The 24951-nt window shown below is 38.5% G+C and overlaps 1 protein-coding gene across 3 annotated transcripts in view; it reads right to left on the bottom strand.

Moving 5' to 3' along the window:
* The window catches only part of RFX4 (regulatory factor X4), an 86594-nt gene that overhangs the window by 35031 nt on the left and 26612 nt on the right, over window positions 1-24951 (bottom strand). For 2 of the 3 annotated variants that reach the window (XM_053977826.1, XM_053977825.1), the window contains exons 4-8: window positions 19697-19820; window positions 8344-8405; window positions 3558-3771; window positions 2666-2743; window positions 710-873 (exon numbers count right to left, since the gene is read on the bottom strand). In XM_053977826.1, coding sequence (XP_053833801.1) covers window positions 710-873; window positions 2666-2743; window positions 3558-3771; window positions 8344-8405; window positions 19697-19820 — 642 coding nt within the window. Of the gene's footprint in view, window positions 1-709; window positions 874-2665; window positions 2744-3557; window positions 3772-8343; window positions 8406-19696; window positions 19850-24951 lie in introns of all 3 variants that reach the window. The other variant, XM_053977827.1, reaches the window with a different exon arrangement.

The following is a 24951-nucleotide window of genomic DNA, read 5'->3' on the forward strand; positions in this document are numbered from 1 at the left end:
ATCAAGAAGAACCTATGCTTATAGCAGATATCTTGTGTAAAATACTTTCACTTTAGCAATCATGAAATGCACATAGGAGAGCAGAACAACATTGTGAAAACATTTTCCTTGATTAGAGACACCTTAAAATCTTAAGGGCTAAACACACAGTACCAATAAAAAACTCCTAGAGCAATATTCTTAACAAATTACTTCATGTCAAGAACACATCAGTCAAATAATATTAAAGGTGTACATGACTATTTAGAAAAAGATGGCTTCCTGATGAGCACACAAGTAAAACCAGAGGGGAAAACATATTGACTGCACTCAGTGATTACACTTTTTGCTGTGGATTGTTGACCTCTGTCCTGCCTTACGTCCATGAACAAGAATTCTTGGACTCACATGAACACCAGGTAGGAAGGGACAAGCTGAAATCTACCACATGGATTGGAATAGTTAATTTAGTTTGGGTTTAGCTGAACATTAAGAAACCAAGAAGAAGGTGGTATCCTTCATCACATAAAAACCCTCAACCTTTCAAGTCTTTCATAACACAAATCTTGTTAAAATCGAAACATCTTTTCAGAACATGTAAGCTCTTTCAAATGACACTGTGATTTAAAGTCAGAAAATGGGTGGCAGCAAGCAGCTCTCTGAGAACTGGTGTCATTCTTGAAAAAAAAGAAATATAACAAAGACAGCTGAGCTAGAAGGGATCAGTTACCTGTCAGGTAAGGCTTGTAGTACTGTGGGCATCAAAACTCCAGAAATTGCCTTGTACAGAATTGAGTCACAAACTCCCACTATATTCACTACAGTTGAAGAGCCCAGTACTGGCAGCATATGAGGAGGCATTCCTTGCCAAAAGTGCAGAAGAAAACTTTGAACCTGCAATCACGAGAATAAGCAGGAATGTTAACATTAAAATAATCAAAGGCCACAAATACCATTCTCTTTAAATGATCCTGATACACAGTTTTTGTTTTAGAGGTGGGCTAATGGGATGCAACACAGGCAAAGCATGTTCCTTAACTCCACAGGCTCACACTGTAACGCAGCACACAATGGGATAATCAACCAAAGGGTGAAGAGACACTCGGGGTTGGTGACAGGAAGTCTTTGTGTCACTGCAGTGGAGACATCCATGGGAATCACTGTATTTTTATCTTCCATGAGTAGCTGATGAGTTTAGCTCTTTGGCTTCCACATGTCAAGCCTTTTTCTCTCTCTTTGCACCCTGTCCCTGTGTACAAAGGAATGCAATCTAGGCCTTGGTGAAGGGAGGGAGAGGAGGATAGCAAACAGCTTACAAGGGTCAATATACCATTTTCTGTCTTTGCTTTGGAAAAAAACACTACACTTTGGGATTTTATCTTTCCTCCACTAGGAAGGAAAGTGGAGAAAAAGTGGTGAAAGAAAAACGAAAGTAGGGGAGAGATTTCAGACACAGCAAAATACACCTCTGAAAATTTGAATGTAGGAAATAAAGGTATTATTCAGAGAATGATATGATTGGCTCCACAGGGGTCAGAACACCTTTCTGCACACTATTTGTAGTGAAGTAAGCAACCATACCATGTGTAGCAAAGAGTATTTGCCATTTATATATTGTTGCTGCTCAGCCCCTTCCCTACCATAAATCCTGATAAACCTAATAAAATACAGCATCTTACTCTTAACAAACTATTCTGAGACTCACCCAACTAAATTTCCTGAATGTGTCAAGTATTTTTCTCACATGGAAACTTCTAGAGTCAGTACAATGGTGCAAAACTAGCTTTAAACCAGAAGAATGTGAGAATTAAAGAAGAAAAGCAACAATTTTTTTCCCATTGTTCAGAAGAGAGAGTCAAAAGACCCATTTCTTTTGATTTTCTTTCTCCAGGATCTGAATATCATAATTTAATCAGGTCCTCAGTATCCTATAGCCAGATTTGTTATCCTAGATAAGAAGCCATCTTCCCATGTAATATAAACCTGCTTGCATTCCAGTAATATTTTATTTTTTAGCTCTAATTATAGAGCTGTCTGTGTGCACTGCCAACAACCCCTCAGATTCAGTCAGATACGAACAGGTACAGGTCTTATCCATCTCTAAGAGATGGTATTAACTGCTGACCAGTGTGTGTGTGTGTGTTCCTAGCTGCGCTGCTGTACAACTGAGCAACTGGAGACATCAGCTATGGCTCTCTGGGATATCTGGGAGGCTGTAATCCCCCCACCACTCTGCATCCACTCTGCATCGTTGTTAACAGACCAGCAGAGCCCACTGTTGTTGCTGTGACACCTGCTCTGGCTCTGCTGAATTCTGAGAGGAATTCCTTCAGACAGCTCGGTCCCGACAAAAAGCTTTGAAAAGTTGTGGTGGACACACTTCTCGAGTTGTAAGAACTGGATTGTCCAACATCCTGTAAGGGGATATTGCTACCTTAATCCTGCTGGAGAACAGAGGGCAAAAACATTCTCATTGCTTTTGTTCCTCCAGCTCACCCTGCATTATAAGTGAGATTTAGTGCTATCAGTCACATATTAGATACTCAAGTACAGCTACTGTTCCTTGCTCCTGAAAAGCACTGAGCACCACAAACCCCTAAGTCTGTAATATAACATACAAAGTAAGGTCTCAAATCCATTGATACCTTATGGATCATTAAAGTGTGACTGCAGTTTCTAACCATACCTCATCAAAGTTTGCTCTTATTACAGTGTCTAGTATCCTCTGACAGTGAGTCCTATACATCATAATAAAAGTAGAAACCTGAAAAAGAAAGGAGACACACAAAAGATCATTCTGCTTTAAGAAATCCACTTTTAAAATACCAGAACACAGAGCAGATAAAAAGCAAGCTTTTTCCTTATCTTATCGATGTGCAACTGCAAAAAGAATGAAATCAGTTAAATTGTATTTAGATTAGCTGCAAGATGAGTTTTCTTCTCAAAAGTAAATTCTCCCTTTGAATTAATGGATTTTTTTGTCAATAGGAATCTTCAAATGTAAGAGGAGCAAAAAGCCTCAGTGAGATCAAAGACGAGAATGTGGCCCTAATTAGGACATAAAGAACTAAAAAACCCTATTCTTTTGTCCACTTCACATTGATACTACACATGTGAATAGAACCAGAAACCTAGCAAGCTCAGCCAAGAGGAGCCAGAGCATTTTTGTCATATGTGCAGGTAGGATTCTCTGAATTTCTACTCTAGAAGAAGAAATTCACTAAGTCCCTCTCTACTCAAGAAAGCATTAGAACTGTTTGTCAGTTTGCCATCAAATGTGTTCACAGATTAGAGGGCTGTAACAGATTTTAAAAGTTGCCCTGCTGTATGTATTGTAACTTTTAAAAAAACGTGCACATGCATTAAAAATATTGTACAGCTGATAGTGTCAGCTCCCCCTTTTAAGGGAAGACATTTCTTTCTGTTAGATGAAGTAATTCAGCCCCCCATAAATCAAGCCAAGGCATTATTAAACTTACTCTAGTTTAAAGTCTTTATATGTTAGACAAAGCTTTCATCCAGAGCAGGGGAAAAAAAAGAAACCAAGACAAGCTGAGAAAAGATTTCCAAAGTGTTACCTTCTCCTCTGGCAGACTGGCTGGCAGATTTAGATCTTTGACATTTGGAAACTCTGGCAGCAATGTTCCCAGTTTGGATCGTGGTGAATACGCCACTGTCTGTTTGGTTACTTCTTTTTTTCCTGTTTCGTTGACCCAGGCTGCTCCTTTTTTAGAATACATCACATCATAATACTGGGAGTTTTCTTTCACTGCAATCCCATAATAATGGTACCTGATACATAGAGATGTATATTTTATAAAGCAGATTGTTTGAAAATTAAAGAAAAATATACGGAGGCAAGGAAAACTGATAATGCAAATGATTTCTACAGCAAAATAGACTGAGCAATAGTTTATACATTAATAACAAACATTGATTCAGCAGCAGATAACTGTGGTAATATACTGAGCTTCCAATTTTCATTCCTTGTGGCAAAAGTAAGGTGACTCTATTGTAGGGCAGGAAAATAAGGTACTTCCATTTTTTTTAACTTCTTAGTAAAAAAAAAGCATCCTAAAACTACTTGTTGGCAGAGCTCTGCTGTGTAACAGCTCCTTTAGTTCAGCAATAAGCAGAGGTACAGACCCTCTGAACCAGCCCTTCTGTTGTTATTCAGCTCCCTGATTCTCAGGTTTGGTCCCTGAAAAGCACAAGTCTTTATTACAAATGAGTTGATCAGAAAGGTTTCAAAAATTGAAAACACTTCAATGAAAAGAGGTGGGGGGAAAGGCTTGTACTGGAAAGCAATGAATGGCAGGAAATGTACAGTTCCAATTATTTGCTTCATACCCCAGCATCAGCACTGGTCTTTGATCAGTGAGGGACAGGACACAGCACTAACTCTGTCAGTGTGCCTGTGCTATGGAAACAGATGGCACAAGAAACTTGTGGCACAAGTTTGTGCTCCCACCCAGCTTTATTATAGGTGCTGGTGGAAGCACTGGTTATCAAGCAAAACTCTTGCATCAAAGCAGCAGAGATTTTATCTTAGTCCTTCTGTAATTTCATAACTTTTTTCAGTTTCTCAGCTGCAGGCACCCAACCCATCAGCTAAATTAGTGGTGATTACAAAACACATCACAAGATTGCATTGCTGGTATACTTTTGCTTCAGCCAAATCCTACAGACTTTTCAATGATCCTCCACTTCTCTCCTTATAGCCTATCAAAAGCCTATCAGATCATCATGAGACTGTCTTCTGGATCCCACTATGATGGCACAAGAAGCTTCCATCTCTGGATGCTTCTTTGACTCTTCAGTCAGTTACTATTTCAGAGTGTTCCCACCACGTCTCTTCATTCAAACAGACACAAATTCACTTGAGGCAGTTCTACAACGGTCATCAATGAAATTAATTAAAGAGTAGCATGTAAGTGATGGTAGTTTAAATGAATTGGTGACTTTTCTTTTTCCATTCACAGTCATTCACCCACAGATCTGTGCATGTCATAATCCCCAGCAGAAAACAGTGGCAAAGAGCTGGAAGCTCAAACTTTTCTATCAGCAGACATGGGCTGAGAGGAGGCCTGAGGAGATGTAGGAAATTTCTAGTACATGGTTCCTGGTCATACCCCCTGAGGACATTCCCTATTTTCCATTAAAAATAAAAGCTATCTTGAACTCAGTATTGAATAATCCAAGTGGCATATCTTAAAACATTCCTCTGACATGGTATGAATGGAATTTCCTAGCTTCAATACCTGAGAAAGCAACAGTATTGGCTCCAAATTTTCCCATCAGAGCTTAGGTCAAAACATGCATTCCATACAAGAAACCAAGCTCCAGAGTGTTCCTAACCTGTTACAGGCAAGGGGTTACAACACCAACTGTAGAAGTTTGGCTTTTTTTTTTTGGTCCCTGGCAGCTGCCAGGTGAGCACTGCACATAAGGGCAAAGAAAACTCACACATGGCCTATGCACTACATCTGGGGTAGGGGAACCCAAAAGGAAATGCTATGGGGAGCCAGCAGCACAAATTGCTCAGTGAAGGGCAGGAAGAGGGAAAAAGTCAGAGCAAGTGGGACTGAAAGGCTTGTATAATCTAAACAGGGGTCAGTCTTGTATCAAGTTTTGTCTTAAATCAGTGAAGAGGAAAAAAAGCAAGCCTGGAAAATGTAGAATTTCACTGTGCAGCGTTCAATTCCTGGTATATTTCACTTGCTGCATAAAAAAGGTTTCCACGTAGCTTCAAAATCATATTGACAGCAGTAGCAAAATTAACTCCAAATTTTTTCTACATAGCTTCTTCTTTCATTAATTTTACTATCCCAAAGTGCAAAAATTCACTGGAGTAGTTTACATGGATTATTTTCAATTAGTTTTTGTATTCCTATCAGAAAAAACCACCCCTCAACTTAGTTCAATAAACAGGGCTTGAAATTTTGATATGTAGAAGAATAATATGCAGACAACAAAACTGGTTTTGTGTTAAAGTGAAATACTTTTTACCCTCATCGATCTCTTATATACAGCATTCCTTTCAAGAAAGAAGCAATATTCCCTTCACACCATGTAGCTTCCACTCATACCTTGTATACCAAATTGAAGAGTTTCAGACCACAGTACAGAAAGAAGTTGGCTTTTATGTTCAGCTGCCTTCTCACAGCTCACCTGTGGTGGAACTGTTTCTAAGCTCAGTGTGACAGAGAACAGCTGCATGCTCACATCAGTAAATCAGCTGCAAAACAGAAAGCTCTCAACTGATGAGCAAGAGTACAGCACCATTGCAGCTCTGAACTTTGTAATGTTACAAGGCAGCCATGCTATAAAAAGACTGAAGGAAGAACAGTGTGAAGTCAGATAATCTTAACCACTTCTATAGCTGAATTCCCTTTGGCAGTAGCAGGGAAGTGGAACGAAAATAATACTGGCAGCAATCAGCACAGTTGGTGATAAAGGGACTGAAGTGTTAATGCCTAAAATAATTTCTTTATGTATCACTTAACTGGAATGCAGTCAGATGTTTCTGAAAACAAAACCAGAGCTCAGTTACAGCTGTGCTGGGTCTACCAAGGAGAGTATTTATCTTAAAATATAGAATGCAGGTAGTTACTGTGTGCATATCAGAAACCCTTATTTGCTAGATAGGGAGCAGAACCATTGCACAAGTGGCATGAAAGGAGTATGTGACCTGAATGCTCTCACAGGCAGGCAGGTTATGCGGAAATTGTGCAATAAGTATTAAGCATCAGTGAGAGTAAAGAGACAGCTTGTGGAGCTGGAAGACACCCCTAGTCAGCAGATGAAGAGTGTCTTGCCCTCTGAGAGACTCCTGGAGTGGGAGGAGCTCCGGTTTGGAAACAGACCAGTGCTCACTCCTTTCATTAAATGGAAGGACAAGCAACAAAAGTTATAGCTGATGCCAGGATGATTTGATGGCCAATAGGAGGTACTCATATGAATGTGTCACAAAGCAACTTGCACACACTTTCACTCTGTCTTTTTGAACCTCCACAAAACCTACATTCAGTACTAAAATCTGACTCTCTGATTATGGTCCTATCATGCTTTCCTACTATGCTGTTGGCCCAGCTCAGAATTTCCACCTGAGAGAGTTCTGGTGGCTTTGATGAGTGATGTTATGGCAACTCTGAATTTGCATTTGGGGCCATTCCCAAAATCAAATTTCAATTAGCTGATAAATATGTCTGCTCTAAAAAAGAAAACTTAGTTATAAAAACTAAGGAAATATCAAGCTGGGAGGAAGAACATTTTGTCCCATCAAAGAAAGACTGCTTTGCATGGATCACTTATTAGAAGAGCACAGTAAATCTGTCTTTAATGGCATTTCTTTTAGCATCTTAGCTTCTTTTTTTCTTCAAAGAGCAGGTCATCCTAGCTTCAGTATGTAAGTTCCATCCTAATAGCATATTTCATTCTCAGCATTTAGCCATATTGTGTTTTACAGGCTTTATTTTGAAAGAGAAGCTTTACCCACAAAATTTTTCAAACTCATCATCTCACATTTTCAATTCCCCTTCCATAGTTTTTCACTTGTGATCTATAGACACTACATTTCTGCTACTCCATAGGATTCTGTGAAAACTAATAAAGAAAAGCAGATTTTATTATGTGAGGGGCCTTATGCTTGCCACAAAAAGATTCAAGGCTCCCCTGGAAAAATTTCTTGGAGTCCACAAGCAGAAAAAAGCATAAAAACATTGCTGTATCCTCTACATGAATTGGTAGAATCACAACTTATCAACAACTGGAAAAAAATCAAATATTCCAGAAAACACATTCTAAATTCTGAACCAGTTTCTCAATCTGTAATTAGGATGAACCGTTTTCAGAAAATACCATCTTTTGGGCAAGGCAGTAAGTTAATTCTTTAATCATGTAAAGGTATGTTGGATTTCATTACATGGGAAAAATGGTGTTTAAGTACAGGTTTCTGAACAATTTCAGTTTAGGTCAATGCATGTTCCCACCTAAATTCTAAAGAGTATTCTGACACTTGTTCTCTAGCCTGAAACATAATGCTAACCAGTTGTTATTTCCCTGCCTCCAACAGAAGCTCCATTACTCCTGAGTGTGAAAGTCCTTTACATTGCGTAAAGTCAGTTGAAATCAAAAACAGTATGAAAAATACTGCTAATCAAATCAGTAAAAGCGTTCCATTAGACCATCTTTGCAGGATCACTGCTGAGACTATAAGAAAATGTAAAGACTACAATAGCACCTCCAAAGTTGCTTTTAAGTCCCCAGTTGCACAAATTATTGCCTGTTCTCATTCCCCATTCAGTAAAGCCAGAGCCAGATGGGGCCCTGTGAGAGATGATAATAATACCAGACACTGCTTACTTTGATTGCCCTCTGGTTCCAAGTCTTCTTGTTGTTAGTTGTGGAAACTGTTGTCTTATTATCTGTGAATAAAGAGAACTGATATTAAGACAAATGGAAATGTACATTTACCAATGCTTAATTTAATATGAACTTTTAAGACAAAAAGCAGAAAAACTGTACTGTGATGTCAACAAAATATGTGGTAGGAGAAATCAGAAATAAAGCTCTTGATTTATTCTATTTCTGAAAGGCGGAAAAAGATTTTAAACTTCACTATCATTTCATTAACTACCATGAATTTAAATACTTTCAGAAGTTACTGGAATAGAACACATTTCCTTTAAAATCTAAGATCAGTTCTGCCTCTAAACTAAGGAGCACTGTAATTAGAATTGGCCTACTACTTATGTCACTTTGCAGGACCAACAAAGTTCTCTACAGACCTTCACAAACCAGCCACTGAACACTTCTTATTCTAAAATATGATTCTCTAAAAAGGTTTTTGTGTTTGACAGGGGCATCACTTCTTCCAGGGAAAACTCATCATGGCATTTGTAAAGATACCTCATAATCAATTTATCCTCTATGGAAAACAAGTGGATCTCAGAAATAGCAGGATGCCATCAAGAATCCAAGCTCTAGTGTTTCGGCAGACATTAAAAGAACATTGCTATTGCAACCGAAATCTTCTTCAGGGCCAGTTGCATTTAAGGAAATAAATCAATGAATGTAGATTGTGCCTTAAGTCACCAGAGCCTCTATCAACCAGGCTAATCCTGATGAAAAAACTTTGCTGTTGTTGCTGGAAAGGAGATGCTCAGCACCTCCCAGGACTGAACTAGATTCTCACTGGAGTCTGCAGTAGGAGGAAAAGTTTTCTGCCAGAACAGTCATGCAACAAAAACTGCAGTAAGCCTTGAAGATTTACTTGTAAAGGAGTTCCTTCCTTTTAAAATCTGTAATCCATTTTAATTGTGTTTTTGTTATATAAATTGCTAAATGCTTCCTCACTGGGGGGTAACACCACCCAATATTAAAGGAAAACAAGCCTGCAAGATGGAATATAACTGTTCAACTAGGAAAAAGTCAATTAAAATCGATTAAATAATATAGATTTTTTTTTCTCCATTAGCCATTTTGCCACCATGATAAATATTTAATCCTGATTGATGACTGAAAGCTTTGGAACATGTATTTAGATCAAAAGGTGCTATATAAATAAAGACATTACAATGTCATATATTTGACCATTTCTTCAATACTTTTTGGGGGGTTTTTGCAAAAGTACAACCATCTTTCCTTAGTATCACGTAAAAATTGACCTGTGTTGGTTTCCAAGAGCTTTGCATAAGGTGGCTGATGTCAAAAATGCAGCAAAGACTCAGAGTCGCTAGGTTGTTCAGCTTTAATTTCTGGAGCAAAACTTCAGCAAACAGTAAAACACTTTTGTGAAGCTGTGAAAGTTCAGCCTAGCTGTTTGATAAATGAGCAGACAGGCAAGCAGCCCTTCTTTCTTTTTTTGTATGGATTCAATGAAGCCTGCCTAAAGAACACCACATGCTGTTCCAGCTACTGATCTAACATTCCGCAACATCTCAGCCTTCCAAATTCCCTTTAATTACACATTAATCCCACCCCTCTCTCTTTCATTTTCTGCAGACAGGGTTGGGGGCTCCACAAGGCTGTGGGAAAAAAGGCAGTGTTGAAGAACTACTTTCTGAGGATGGTTTTTTTGGGCTAGGGGATTTTTTAAAGATTGGTTGTGTTAGTTTTTTGATTGGTTTTTTTGAGGGCTTTTTTTGTGTCAGTTGTCATTCAGAAAATACCATCTCTCTCCAAAAGCTGCTCTTACAGTAGTTCATTTAATATTAGAGATAGTTTTACTCTATTTTTCCCCTTGGAACAGCATCAAACCATATTACTTGCAAGTCTTTCTAGCAGTAGTGGAGTGTTACAATGCACACTGTAAATGCTACTTTATGAACCTGTGGGAGTTAGTGGGATTTAAATAAATCGGCCAATTTCTACATAACAGGGCAGAGGTGATCAGGAAAACAGAACAATAATGAAGCAGTTGATCAGATGATCCCTTTTCCTTTTCTTTGTTTATTTTTCAAATCCAGCACATTTGAAATAAGATGCACCTCTGAGAATGTATCTTAAAAGTATGCATCACTTAAAACACTATTTCCCAGTAATTTACAAAACAAAACAAAGGAGAATAATCAAGCAAAGCTTTGGAAAAAAAGTTAGGACTACATTCTCTAATTCTGCATATATAAAATATAAAAATGTATACTTAAAACTAGGTGCTTGTACACACGTGCATGGTTATTAATATCTGTGTTTGAAATAAAACAAGTCAAGTACTAAAAGAACTCTGTTCATATAAATGTATATATTCAGCTATGCTTATGTAAATCTCTGTGCAATGATACTTGTAAAGGCAGGAAGATTACCCTTGAAAGGGGAGCGGAAATCAGCTCAGGCAGGACAAAGTAGAGTTCACTGTGCACTGAAATCAGTGGAAAAAGCAGAGAACCAAATATGTGGTTTTTAAAAATTTTAAAAATTTCTTTGTCAACCTGAAAAATTACTGCACAAATAGGTCATTGTTAGTTTAATGTTTTTTATTTTTAAAGACCTATAGACAAAATGTGTTGATTTTACAGTTGTGTGGGGAGGGAAGTGGGTTCTAATAGTCAGACATGAAAATTAGGTTTGGATCTGAAAATCAAGTTGAATCATTTTACTCCCATCACTGCAGTGAGGTTTGCACAAGCAAATGAATCAAGACCAGACCACGCAGTCGGAGCTGCTTTCTGAATGGAAAGTCCCTGCTCTCACAGCAATTCTGGCTTCTCAACAGAAACAGTGGTAAAAAGATCTCATGGGTGGTATCCAAGGGAATTTTTGAGCGAACAGATCTTTTACCATTGTCCTTCAGTGGAGCTAAAATTTCATCTCACACTTCTCCAAAGTGACCATAATTCCAGCTGCTCTGTAAAATCTGCTGAGTAAAAAGGTACAGGTTTTACATTTTCGAAGTTAAATTTCACCTAAGTCACATGGCAATTTTGACTTTTGGGCATTATTTTAGGCTACCTGTTTTTTTGGTTTGAAACACATGTAGACCAAGAATTTCACATGGAAATAGCTTCTGTCCCTACTATGTTAGCCTCAGAAAAAAAAATGTTCCTGCAATTTCTTTCTCAGTTACTGAACTTCAATGTGTTCTCCCTCTCTTTTCTCTGTACCCTGCTTAAGACTTGATCTTGCCTTCTGCCTACAGATCTTCTATGCCTTTCTTGATTAAAAACAATAATATTAAGAACTGCTTTATCTTCTAGTGAGTGCTTACTGCATGCATAAGACGAAGATAGAAGTTATTACATTATAAAACAACATATATATGGTTTACACTTTTTCAGGGTACTAGTATATCCAGGTCAGCATTTGTTTAACATTGCTTCAGACAATTCTGACAAATGGTTTGGAATGTCTGTGCAGGCAGATCACATGGGGAGATAACAGGATTTTTATCCCACTTCAGCTTTTTAAACCTAGCAGAGGTCTCTGAATAAACCTGAATTAAATATCTAGTTATATTTTTGGTTATTCTTAAGGCAATAAAATGAAATGGGTTACTTGAGCATCCATGTAAAACACAGAAAACTTTATGAGCAACAACTAGACAAGTTCCTCTGTAAGAGTCTGTATTAGAGTCTGCACAATCTATTAACCTTAGGCACTGCTAACTGCAGGAGCTGTTCTGTTACCCACAAATGGCTGCAAGGGTGCATTCCTTCAACCTGATTACTGCCAGCTGTCATTTCTGCCACTGCCTCTCTCCCCACATCTCCAGTACTGTAACATTACAACACAAGCAGATTCAGGCTCAGCATTTAAATGAGGAATTACAGAATCACAGAATGGCTTGAGTTGGGAGGGACCTTAAAGATCTTCTTATTCCAAACACTCTGCCATGGGCACGGACATTCTGCTGTCACCACTACGCTGTGACCCATCACTCCTCATCGCATTCACTATCAAACTGTGAACTCTATGTTTCCCAATTATTCCATCTAAAATCATCTAGGATATGTCAAAACAAATCAGGGAAAAGAAATCTTATAAAGCATCTTATGTATTTGTCTTCATGCAAACAAATAAGGATGGAAGAAACCAGAGATGTCTGGAAACTTCTAAAATAACTCTTTTCCTCCCTCCTTTGTCAAAATATAAATTTTACTCTGGGGCAACAGGTGGGGGATGGCTTTTAAAAGTCTTTTCGTTAGAATGTTTTAAATTTCTGCTTTTCAAAAGGTATGATGCACCTGATCTAGAGGGATGTTATTCTTCATTACTCATGTTCCTTTCTATTTGACATAATTCTAGCCTTGCTTCTAGAACTTCACGAAGTAGAGAAATAAGATCAAATTAAGTTGCAACCCAGCAATTGCACACTGCCAGAATGAGAAATGGATTCCAGGCCCTGCACTCCCTAGCTCTATGAGATTCTGGAGAGATTCTACATACCATGGTATAAATTCTCTTTCCACCCATAACAATTCTTCATAACAGGGCCTGGTTCTGCTCCTCTGAATTCAGGTTTAAGGTCCCATATCTAGACAGCATGCTTTTCTTTTGGGAAGAGAAGGATAGAAGATGTGTGTTTATTTACCAACTTCTATTGTGGTATTTCAGTCTTAATATTCTTTGCCCTGGCAGCAGCAAAGAAGTCAGTGATAACAAATATAGCTATATTCTCACAGAGGTATGCTTTCCTTATTCTTACTGCTATGAAACACAAGCAACACTGAAGTCCTCAATCTTTTAAGAGAAAGGGTCTTTGGTTCATTTGTCTTTGACCCAGTACTGTCCCTGTCTTTCCAGGGTTTCCTCATCTGCTTCAGTGCTCTTCAAAATCCTGCTCTGAGACAGGTGTTATTAACAGCTGTGTTAAGAGGTTCCTTTTGGCTCAAAATAGCTTGGGGCTGATTCAGCATGATACTGTCTTGAGGTAATGGTCAAGAAAATTTGCACCGAGAAACATCCACTGATGGGAAAGAGCATAATCAAAGTAGCCCAAAACACCATTTCTGTCTCTCAAATCCACCAAACTGTGTAAACAAAAGGAGAAGAGGCATGACTGTGTCTATACCTTCTCTACCTCTTGCTTTTTTACTTGCCTGGCCAGGAGGGAAGACTGCAATGTACAGGCTCAGTACTCTTGACTGCATATCTGTTGTCTGATGAGATTGTATTACCTTCCCATTTCTCTCCACGTACTTTCCTAAGTTTTGGAATAGGGCATGGTCTAGCTCTAGGGTAAGAACTTGTTTCTAGAACTGATATGGCTCAACTGATATTGCAAAGCAAGGCAGAAAAACCTGCTGGCCTTTTCTCTAATGTCCGTGCCCAACTCTGCCTGCTATGGAGATTAGGTTCTGTGAGGAACTCAAACTGAACTGGACACTACAATGAAGCTTGCAAGACCTCTCCTCAAATTCATCTATGTAAAACAATATCCTCCTTCAGCAGTTTCTCTGGCCAGATGGAATTCAGCCTAAGGCATGATCAAACAGATTACTGCATCCCAACAAAGCTGCAAACACTGAGTGCTCTGCCTCAGATCCTTAGCTGAGCTGCAGCTGTCATTGTTGAGGCAGGACGGGAACAGAATGACTCCAATTTAGAAGGAAAGAAAGAATTTATTTATTTCAAATGCACCGCTCTATTTATAGAGAACATTGTGCAGACTAATTTCATTGGTCTTAGAGTAAAAACATCTCACACCATTGGTGCACTCTGAATGACGCATGGTAGCAAAACCTATCTATAAACAATGTGAAAAATGAGATAGAGAATTATTTACATTCTTTTCTAACTCTCTCCCAGGTTCTAGCCTGGTAGAAACTTTTCCTTTCTCTCTGACTGAATTGAGAATACCCATATACAGCCACTTTTGATGCTGACTTGCTGAAGCCAAGCAGATCTAAAACCCTGCACAACTCACTCTGCTCTGTACTGGTGCCAGCACACTGCCTGCCATCACCCAACCTATCTGTGGGAAAAGGCTGAGTGCCAGGATCCCTGCACTCTAGCAGACCCTGAGCTGTAAGCATAGCCTCTGGGACATGTTGACAAGGCATGAGGTAAAGCAGCCCTGGGGCCACTCCATGCTTAAGGCCTAACTGGAAGCCAGATCCTTGAAGTGGCAAAGTCACTAAAAATCCCATTGCTGTAGGGCATTGAGAAAGGAAAAGTCACTCCAGAGAAAATGAGGTGTCCTCGCTGGTTTTCTTATTCCCCAAGTTTATGAAGAAAAAGGCAGTAGTCAGCAACCTGCAATAATACAAGAATCAGCTCAGTAGAGCCAAGGGAGCAAAGACCTTTCCAGCTACACTGCAGGACCACCATTGCCCACACCAGCATGACTGCTTGCTTCTGCAGGACTTGTGTTATTACGGTCTCATCAGAGGAGCTTGGCCTAGAAGATACAGAGTTGGGAAGAAAACTCATACTGCTGGTAACTGTTCTTTAGTCAGGAATCCTAGCTGTTCAAAATGGATGAAGCTAAACTGGGGACTGTTCAGATAGCACTGACAGACTCATTCAGTGCAATAAGAGAAACCACATCCTCACATTTACATTGATTTTTTCCCCAGTTCTATTTTTGTATTCAGTGTTGTAGAAATTGCTCATAATAAAGTAAGTGCTGTTTTAATCCATCAGAAGAGAGCACTAAGAGTAAATTTGGCTTTGCTATACCAGTTACTTTTGAGGCTACTTAAGAGAAAATTGAAAGTAAAGAAATAAAAAACACATCTTCAGGAGAAGTATCTCCTTATGAGCAACAGCAGGCAATTTCCTGATAATGTGCATTTCAATACAAAGACAAATCAGAATGCAATCACATCACAATGTCATTACCAAGAACTTTTCTGCCCTTTTCAAACTTTAAAATCATATAGCATAACAGCAAGAAACTGTAAATCTTATTTATCCTAGTCATGCCTGGAGGAACAGTCCTGAAAGCAAAACTGGGCATAGAGACAGTGCATCGTGATGAAAAAGGAATCTAGCTGGTACAGCTTGTACCTCCCTGGAGCAAAGTAAACTATTGGGAAAAAATAATTCTTTCCTAACCAATATTACAAGTCTATTGTGGACTTTGCTTGTTATCTAGTGAAATACATTCACTGGAATCTAATTTTCACTTACAGCAAAGCCAGTCAGGGAGCAACAAAATTTGTGAGAACTTGCATCCATGTTAAACCTCTTTAAGATGCCAAAATGATGTAAAGGGACCTCAGGCTGGGGGAGAACCACCCTGAGAAGTGTCAGCAACCTTAGTTTTCCTTTTCAAATATTAATTTGTTATTGCTTGTCAAAAGACATGGCAGAAAGCCCCAAAAGAAAAGGAAAAAAAAAAAAAAAAAAACCAGAAGAGGATAGTATTTATCCTCCAGGGGGCACATGGGAGTTGGGAAGAACTCAGCTTCATGAGGATGCAAAGCGGTTTCACCACAAATCTCACAGTGTTCTGGAGGAGGTATGTGGCAGGGCACGGCAGGGGAATTAGCACTGCCCAGTAAATTCAAAGCAATGAACTGAGGACACGGAGGATGGGAGAGATCGCTGCAGATGAGGAAGATTATATCTTCGAGGGTCCTGGCTAAAAAAACAGTGTACATACAGGGTCACAAAAGAAACAAGAACAAAAATCAGTGTTGGAAATAAAAGTGAAAGAGAAGCTCAAAGAATTGCCAATGCAGCTAACAGCTGGGAGGAATGGTAGAGCGAGGAGAGTTTTATGGCACCCACCCCTACACAATGGCTACTGAGGGCTTTGGAAATGCTCAAAACATTTCTGCTTTTTTTGATTTAGTGAAGGTCCTTATTAAGAATTATTTCATTTTTGCAATTAAACCCAGTAAGAATGAGAAGTCAGAGTCATCATCCACCATAATTCTTTGCATAGTTAATAATCACCAGCATTTTATGTCAATATATTGCTCAGATAAAACCCAAAACAAACATACAACTGTACAACTTTCCCTGCAGCAAGCAGGGGCAGAACTTTCAGCTTGAAACACCTTACACTGCTCTCCAGAGCTCCAAGGTCCCGGAGCAGAGCCCAAGGCATTGGCAGCACAGGGCTGAGAGGCACAAGGCTGCCATCCTTTTTAAGTGACCTCAGCAACAGGGCTTTCACTCCTCCTGCCTGCAGCCTAATTCACAGTCTGAACGCGTGCACTGTGAGAGAGCTTGCTCTCATATGCAACATTTAATTGTTAATAACTCCGTGACACATCTGCCCTGCCTCATTGTACTTCCCTGTCTTCTCACTGGTTCCATGGAACATTTTTACTTTTTCTGCCTCACTTTTGCATGAAATCAAAATATAATATGCTTGGCTGTCTACAGTAAGAGCAGGAGTTTAAGGTTGGACTCTGTACCTGATGCTGAGCTGTAACTATCTAATTACAGGGCCCTCCCTAATTACTATTTAGTCAAGGTATATAAGAGAATACTAGCTTCTGTCTTTAGCAGACAATAAAAAGTACTGTAATGACAGACTAGGTAGCATAGCAGATTGGCAAATGCTGGTATAGATAAAACTGCGTGTAATTTTTGCATGTTAAATGAGTCAGTAAAACACTAAAATCTTGACTAACAAAGTTACAGCTCCCTTTGTCATATGAGAAATATGATATTAATATCCCATTAATAGGCATATTAGAGTATTCCTGATTTTATATATTCTTTATGTGGCTTAGGAGTACAGGTTGCTTTTTAAAAGGCATTTAATTATACAGTATTTCTGTTCTTTGTTCTTCTTGTTCCTTTAATTGCTATTAGCTTGGTTTCCTCAGAAAACAGTCTGTATTACTGTCTCTCCATTAATCTCTCTGCTCCCCAGACCAATTTTGGTTTCATTAGTGCAATATTACCAAGTGTCTGAGGTCCAGCCCATGTCCTAGAGGTTTAACAGAAAACACTGTTACTTATTACAGTTTGTTTTAATGTGCTAAACTCCACATCTCTTTCTAAAAACTACCAGAAAAAGCCTTAATATTTAACATTGCCCACAGAGCTAAAGTTCAGAGATTAATTATAAATTCAGTGTGGTCTACTGAAAGGCGAACTGTCTGCAATATCACAGAACAACTAGCTCCTTTCTCTGGAGGAAATGACAGCTGCAGGGCTCCTGATGTTTCCCAATGAGGACAAACATGTCCAGGGTCTCTGTTGCAGCAGCTAAGTGCAGAATGCCTTAAACAGCACCTATTTCACTGCACTGCTTCAACTGCCTCCAAGGCATTTATGCAATTCACCTTGCCAATATGGTATTTAAGTCACATGATAGCAAATGTTGGCTAAAACATCATACATGTACATGCTCCAAAGGAGAAAGTGTCTGTAAGCTATTGAGAGAATGCAGAGGTGCCTTGCAGATCTTTATACCTATGCAGTACATTTTGTTAGCAGTAACAGGCTGGGAAGAATCAGTGGGGTCTGCTCAGGTTCTGCAGATGGAGAATCTGGTTTAACTTCAATATTTTCCCCCCTGAAGTCTGAAGTTACTGGACATACCAGTGCAGAATTGCCAGTTTCCAGATGCAGAAGTTATGGCCACCCAAACTACTAGTGTGAAACAGTACCATGATGATTGTGTAGGGCTTCCTTCCTCGCCACAAAAAAAGGTAAAAAGTTTCATGCAACACTGCTACAGAACTCTTTTGCAACAGAGAGGAAAACACTTGGACCACAGCACATGAAAAACACATTGGAATGCAGTGACTTTTGGATGGAAACCATAGTACCTGTCCTGCTAGGTCAAGAGACTTCTACCAATGAACAGGTCTATGTATGAGAGGCAGGAGAGAAGGGGGATGAAGTATTAAACAGGGTAACAAAACTGCCACATACTCATAAACAGTGAAAATCCTGATAAATTTATGTTCTGATGGAAAAATTCTGCAATATTTACACCTTACAATTTACAGAAGTTCTTAGCAGCAGCAGAAGTAGCATGGTGTAAACTTGAGCTATGTTCCAAATGTGTGAGTCTGCATGAAATCTGTTTCTTATTTTCACTGTTCCTAAATTACATGTTGCCACTATACTTATCACTTGGTAGCAATAATGTGTACAATGAACAACTTCATTCACAATTCTGTAGTGTATTTAAACAGAAACCTGACACAGAATCCACTGAGTTATGCAGGTCTTCAAGACACAACAAACATGGTAATGTTAGAACACGGTACAGTTTATTTTCCTTTCCAAACTGCCTGACCTAAAGATGCACTATAGAAAATGTCACCTCATTAAATACATCCTTCACCTACTCTTTACACAGGCACTTACCCTAGAAACATTTTTCTTTCTTTGAATACCCAGAAATTCTATAGAACAAATGTTGCAAACACTAAAAGAGAACAGCTTGAGGGACAATGGGCTTCAGATTCATGCTGGCAAGCATTTCAAAAACAGTGGCAAACTCTACACTTTGTTTTTTTCACAGCCTACAGGTTTTAAAGGCCTGTGACACATTCTATGATAGAATTTCAGTTTTAAATATTATCCTGTTTTTCACAGAGAGGAAAATATCACCTGACCAGCAAATCCAAAATATAAACTTTATGTAACCTTCTAGCCAGATATTAACACCTGCTACCAGTGTAGAGCTTTATTGCTCACACCCAGATGATGCACAGCTATGTCTGTGCTAGGAGTGCATCTCCACTGTGAATCTGGAGTTAACCAGAGTGGTTCTTACTAGAGCAGGATTGGAAAGGGAAGCATGAGGAATCACAGTGAGAAGATAACTTGGATAGCTTGGCAGCCTGTACCTGCAGTGCGCACAAAAGATGTTTTCTGGACTTTCACATCTGGAGGCATTGTACTCCACCATGACAATTTACCACATCATTTGATATCATTAATTCAAGGATCTCTATATTATGCTTACAAGAACAGCACAGACATGCTTCAGAACTCAATTTTACCCTTCTGTTTTTAAAAATTATACATTTGTTTAAGCAGTGCAGGTCATAATGCAGATGCATTTATACTGGCTTGTATTCAAATTGCAATTCAATTTTAACTGCCAATTTTTTGTACCATACCACCATCAGCTAGGCTTGGGACTGACGTACCCTGGAGCCTAGCCATGGTTAGAAATTATTCCAACCATCAAAATACTTAAAATCATAGCCTTTGTCCAATAACATGAATACACAAAGAGATTTCATTCATATACCTGTCTCTAACAGTAAAATATTTAGTTCTTTTCACTAGTACAAACTCACCTGAACCAGGTGAGATTTTAAGGTGTCATACAGCAGTTTAGACTTACCTTCCCAAAGCTGGCAGCATTAACAGGTTGTGTGTCGTTTTTCTCACAGAAGTCCAAGTAATGCATGTAGAGAGCACTTCGAGGAATGCAAACACCTTCTGCAATCTCATAGTTCTCCTCCAGCCTTAAAAAGCAAATATCAAACAGAGAGAACTGCAAGTATGTTGGATGTCCTGTATGGTAAACAGTATACAAAGCTTCACCTTTTAAGACCAAACATTCTGACTTCCTCTTGTCTACTAAATATTGCCTGCTTTGTTCCTAAGTGCTCCTTCCAAATCATTCCCATAATACTTACTTGCTTAATTTGGTTCACACTTGTTATCAAAACCATAGGCTGTGAGTTCCCAGCAATCTGTTATATCTTAAAAGCATCCTGCACTACACAAATATATGTACAACTATGAAACAATAAATATTCCCTGAGGGGAAGCATTCTCTCCTTCTTTACAGAAACATCACCTTTGGTTCATGACACTCTTTTCACTCCTGTCCAGCTGCAAAATTGCTTACCTTGAGGAAGCAGGTATAGCTAAAGCAAATAATTTGCTACTACTCAAGAGTTTCCACAAAATCCTATTGTGTAATATTTTCTTGGTATTGTTTATGGGCAAAGTGAAAAAGCAAAAAGAAAGCACAATCTGGATACAATGCGGAATACAATACAATACAATCTGGAAAAAAAACCAGTAAAATAACATTCTCTTCTACCTTTTAGAAACTATCCTTATTTTTTCATACATGAAAATATAACTATAAAATTTTAAATTATATGTCAAATATATGAGCAGGCATATGGTTCATCTTTAAATCTCCAAACTGGTCTCATTACAGATCTATAGATTAGAAGAAACATTACTTTCAAATGTCATTTTTATGATTGCTGACCCAAAAATGTTCAAGAGATATTTACATACACTTAACATTAAACCATAATTAATCTTGTCACTGATGGTGTCAGTCATAGACATCTACAGTCACATGTGTTCTTGTCTGCCTTGCTAGGTAAGGGAAGAAGTTACACCTAACTTCCTCTTAATTTTATTAAAAAATAAATATGTATTCTCAAAAAACTCCAGTTTTACATCAAATAATCCCCTGCCATTTGTTAGCTGCAGAACACCTTCCAAATATCTTGTTTATCTCCTTCATTGCCTTTTTCAGGACCTACCTGCCTTCCATTTCAGTTATCGTGATCATTTGTGACTGCAAACTATTTTAATAAGATATCCGGCTAGATGAATGGAATCAGTTTGTATGGGCAAGATCTATTCTTCCCTGGTTTCTACAGAAATATCATCATGGCATCTTTCCTCAATTTCATAGTGCTCTAACAAAACCTCCTTTCAAAACCTGGAGAGTTCGTTTGTATACTATAGCTGCTAATTGGAATGTCAGCTTCCGTGACCAAGACAGGACAGAAAGAAAAGCAGTTAATTATTTCTCTTCATATCTGATGAATTTTTCTCTTTTTCTCCTCTCTTTCACAGAGAGTCATTAGTCTGACACTGAACAATGCCCCATTATACCTGAACTTTTTTTTTAATGATCAAAAACCCATCTTGCTCCACTTCTTTTATTTTCCTGTCTTTTATTTAACAACTTTATCATATTTTGAATCCAGCTTCATTCTACAGTATTGTAGAAAAATAATGAATGCAATCTCCTACCTAACAAATCATTACTAGTTATAAAATATATATATAAACATTTTATATAGTGTTGCATAAAGCCACTGAAATCCAGTAGCTCACAATGAGACCTTTTGTACCACTACAGTATAGGAATAAAGCCCCTAATTCTTCCACAGGAATGACAATTTTATCTGTTCCTATTCTGCTTTCCTCCATATACACTTACATAGTTCTAGATTAAATGAGATTATTCTATATCAGAGTCACATCTGTAGTGTTGTTACAGATTTATTATTATATCTCAAGACTACAGAACAACTGTGATGTTAAACACTGTTAATCACATAGATTCTAGAACAGATTAATTTTTATGAGTATAACAACATATAAGGAAGTACGAATCTGGGGAGAATCCATTCCCACACTATGCTTTACCTTGCTCTTTTAAAATTATTTTTATAAATGTTGCAGAAAATAAAATAGTTTTGTTGACTTTAGCGTCAAAATACTTTTATTATTCGGAATACCTACATTGTAAGCCAGCAAACTGCATGGGGGTAGGTGACCTGTACTTTGAATAATTCTGTGTTTGGGGAAGTAAACACACACACACACCAAAATGAAGTAAAATAAAGTTTAACGCTTACACCTTGGTCAACCAGTTCAGCACTGAAATAAGCATGAACATTTTAGAGCCAAGCTATAGCTTTACAGATGATAATGAGCACAGGAACATAGGATAAGCACAGAATACCAGGTATTGCTATATTCATGCCTTAACAGTTAAACTCAAGCTTGTATAGTTTCCCAAATTATGATGTATTTGGCAGTTTCCTCAATTATGATGTATTTGGCAGTAATGCTACATTTACCAGGCCTTTCACTTCATTTTGTGTCATCAACGAAACAAAACAAAAGCATCATTCCTGTTTCCAGGAAAAGGCTATTTAGCCAGGCTGACAGTCATCCAGTCACGATTCTTGGCTTCTTCAGTTGTTCTCCATCCTCCACATTTAAAATGTTCAACGTATTTCACCTTTGGAGAGGCACAAACATTAAGGATATCTCTCCATGAGGTTGATACAATTTGCTCTTTACAGCAAGACTCCAGACAAGGAATAACTAATAAAGCTGATGGCAATATGAACCAGTGACAAAATGTACTTATTTCCCTTATGTCTTTGCTATGCTTTCCCTACTGCTTTCTTCCTCTTCTTGCTTTTCCACCTGGCATTTCCTCAGTTTCTGGTTTTTGACACTCTATCGCCTTCACTAGCTCTAAATGGTAGTAGCATCTAACAGCAAAAACATGACCAGTTTTTTACTTGGCAGACATCAGATGCTGCAGACCGTTGTGAGGTTTCCATTTACCAGAACAAGGGCAGTTTGGCACTGTGTCCTGAAAACAATAATTTACCCCACCAATTCCACCTCCAGAATCCAACCCAGAGATCGCTGTTAGAAGACAGGACATATGCTTGCCCTAGGAACACACAGATAGGTTTTTTAGTCTTCCCTGAGTGTGCAAATACTTGATGTGAAGCCTGATGTTCTGGTTTTGGCTGAGAAAAGGTTATTTATTTTTCCTAGTGGCTGGTACTGTGCTGTGATTTGGGTTTAGTATGAGAATAATGTTGATAACACTTTCAGATGTTTTTAAGTTGTGCTTACCCCAAGCCAAGGACTCTCCAGTCTCCTACATTGTGACAGAGAAGAACAGCACAAGAAGCTGGAGGTGCCCACAACCAGACCAGCTGACCTGAACAGGCCAAAGGAATATTCCATACCACAGAACATCATACCCAGTAAATAATGTGGAGATGGCTGTGAGGTGCTGATCACTGCTCAGGAACGAGCTGACCTTGGTCGGTGGGTGGTGAGCAACTGCATTGTGCATCACTTGGGTTTTCTTGGATTTTATTACTCTTTTTCCTTTTCATTAACTCTACTACTACTATTATTATTGTCTTATTTTACTTTAATTATTCATCTGTCCTTACCTCAGCCTTTCCAACTCTCATCCCCATCCCAAGTGAGAGCAGGGAAGGGGAAGGAGTGAGTGAGCAGCTGAGTGGAACTTACTTGTTGACTGAGGTTTAACCACCACACCTTAGCAAGCAAAACTATCCAGCATGTAAAGCTACACCTCCAGGAAATGCTCTGAGCAGCAGTTCTACAGTGCTTATCAAAACACTTTAGCAACCTGGGTAAACTGGGTGCTACTGCAGTACAAATAACCCAGTGCTAATGTGTCTGACTTTCCAGAACAGTGGAAACTGCACATCTTCACCCAAAATAAGCTTCTACTTTAGCAGTTTGACCCTAACTTTTGAGCTTCTCATTTTATTTAGTATATCAATTTCTCAAGGAAATACCAATCCAAAGCTGCAGTACATATGTTGAAAAGCATATGGAAACTACCGGAAAACTGTTCTGTAGGTATGGCTCATAAGCTGGGAAACGTTTTACCTATATGCCTGTTAATAAATTCAGCCAATTGTATAATTCAGTTTGACAGCAGCTGAAGATTTTAAACATGAAACTTCTTTGCTTTCTGTTAACTCATGGAATTTTGGGTGGAAGATGAATGGAGGAAATTGCAGATGCTCCAGAAGACTCAAAGCGGAGAATATTTGACCTACTTCAACATGTGAGGAACATAACAGACAGGTAGTAAGCCAGGACACTAGCAAGAGAGAAGGGAAGAAGTTGCAAGCAGCTTTTTCAGAACCAAAATTCTAGGATTCTACTGCAAACACAGCTGAATGAGCATTAGTGTGCACACTACATTCCAGCAGGGTTCAATATCCCAGGAGTTTAGGGATTTACTAACCTTTATGACTGACGAAGCTTGAAAGTATTTGGCAAAAGACTGTTTACAGTATTTGCATGTTTTCTGTTGGAAACAGTACCACTGGATGTTCTAATTAATGCTGGCTTCTTGGCTGCAACATTATTTGCTCCTGTGGAAAAGGCTCTTAACTGACTTCACTGCAAAATAAACACTGCTCTGAATCTGGGACTGGTAAGACCTGCTTGCTATTTTATTTTAGCTAGATCTTTATTGTCCTGTTTGAACTGTGTTGAAGCTGTGGGAGTGAATAATGAAAAATAATAAATTACCACTATGATGTTTCATTATTATTTTAATAATTTTCTCTCTGTCTGTAGTTACTCCCTTTCTTGAGTGTCTGTTAAAGAAAAGTCCTTCGCTTTTCTTGAACTTCTGAAAAACAGGACTTTTGTGATACAAATAAGTACAAAGAAACAATAGTGCCGAACTAAATGCCTTTATTTATATTTGCTCATCTCATTATTTGCATTGAAAGTGTCAGTAAATTTCTGTATACTGGCAGCAACCTATTCAAAATCAACCGGCAAGTCTTGAGGTTTCTTAGTCTAAAAACCTCATCAATTAACTTTAAAAAGCAAATATAGAAGAAATAATCTAAATAATCTTTTTGCATGTTTCACAGTCATACAATTTCACAGGCAGAAAAATTGAGTAAAATACACTGAATGAATTATTCTTTTATGTTTTTTTCAGTGAAATCTCCCAAGAGACTGACAGAAGCAGAGAAAGAAGTTTGCTAACATTTTGCTTTGAAAACCTCATATTTT

The sequence above is a fragment of the Vidua macroura genome, chromosome 5 (genome assembly GCF_024509145.1).
Source record: "Vidua macroura isolate BioBank_ID:100142 chromosome 5, ASM2450914v1, whole genome shotgun sequence".
NCBI lineage: Eukaryota > Metazoa > Chordata > Aves > Passeriformes > Viduidae > Vidua > Vidua macroura.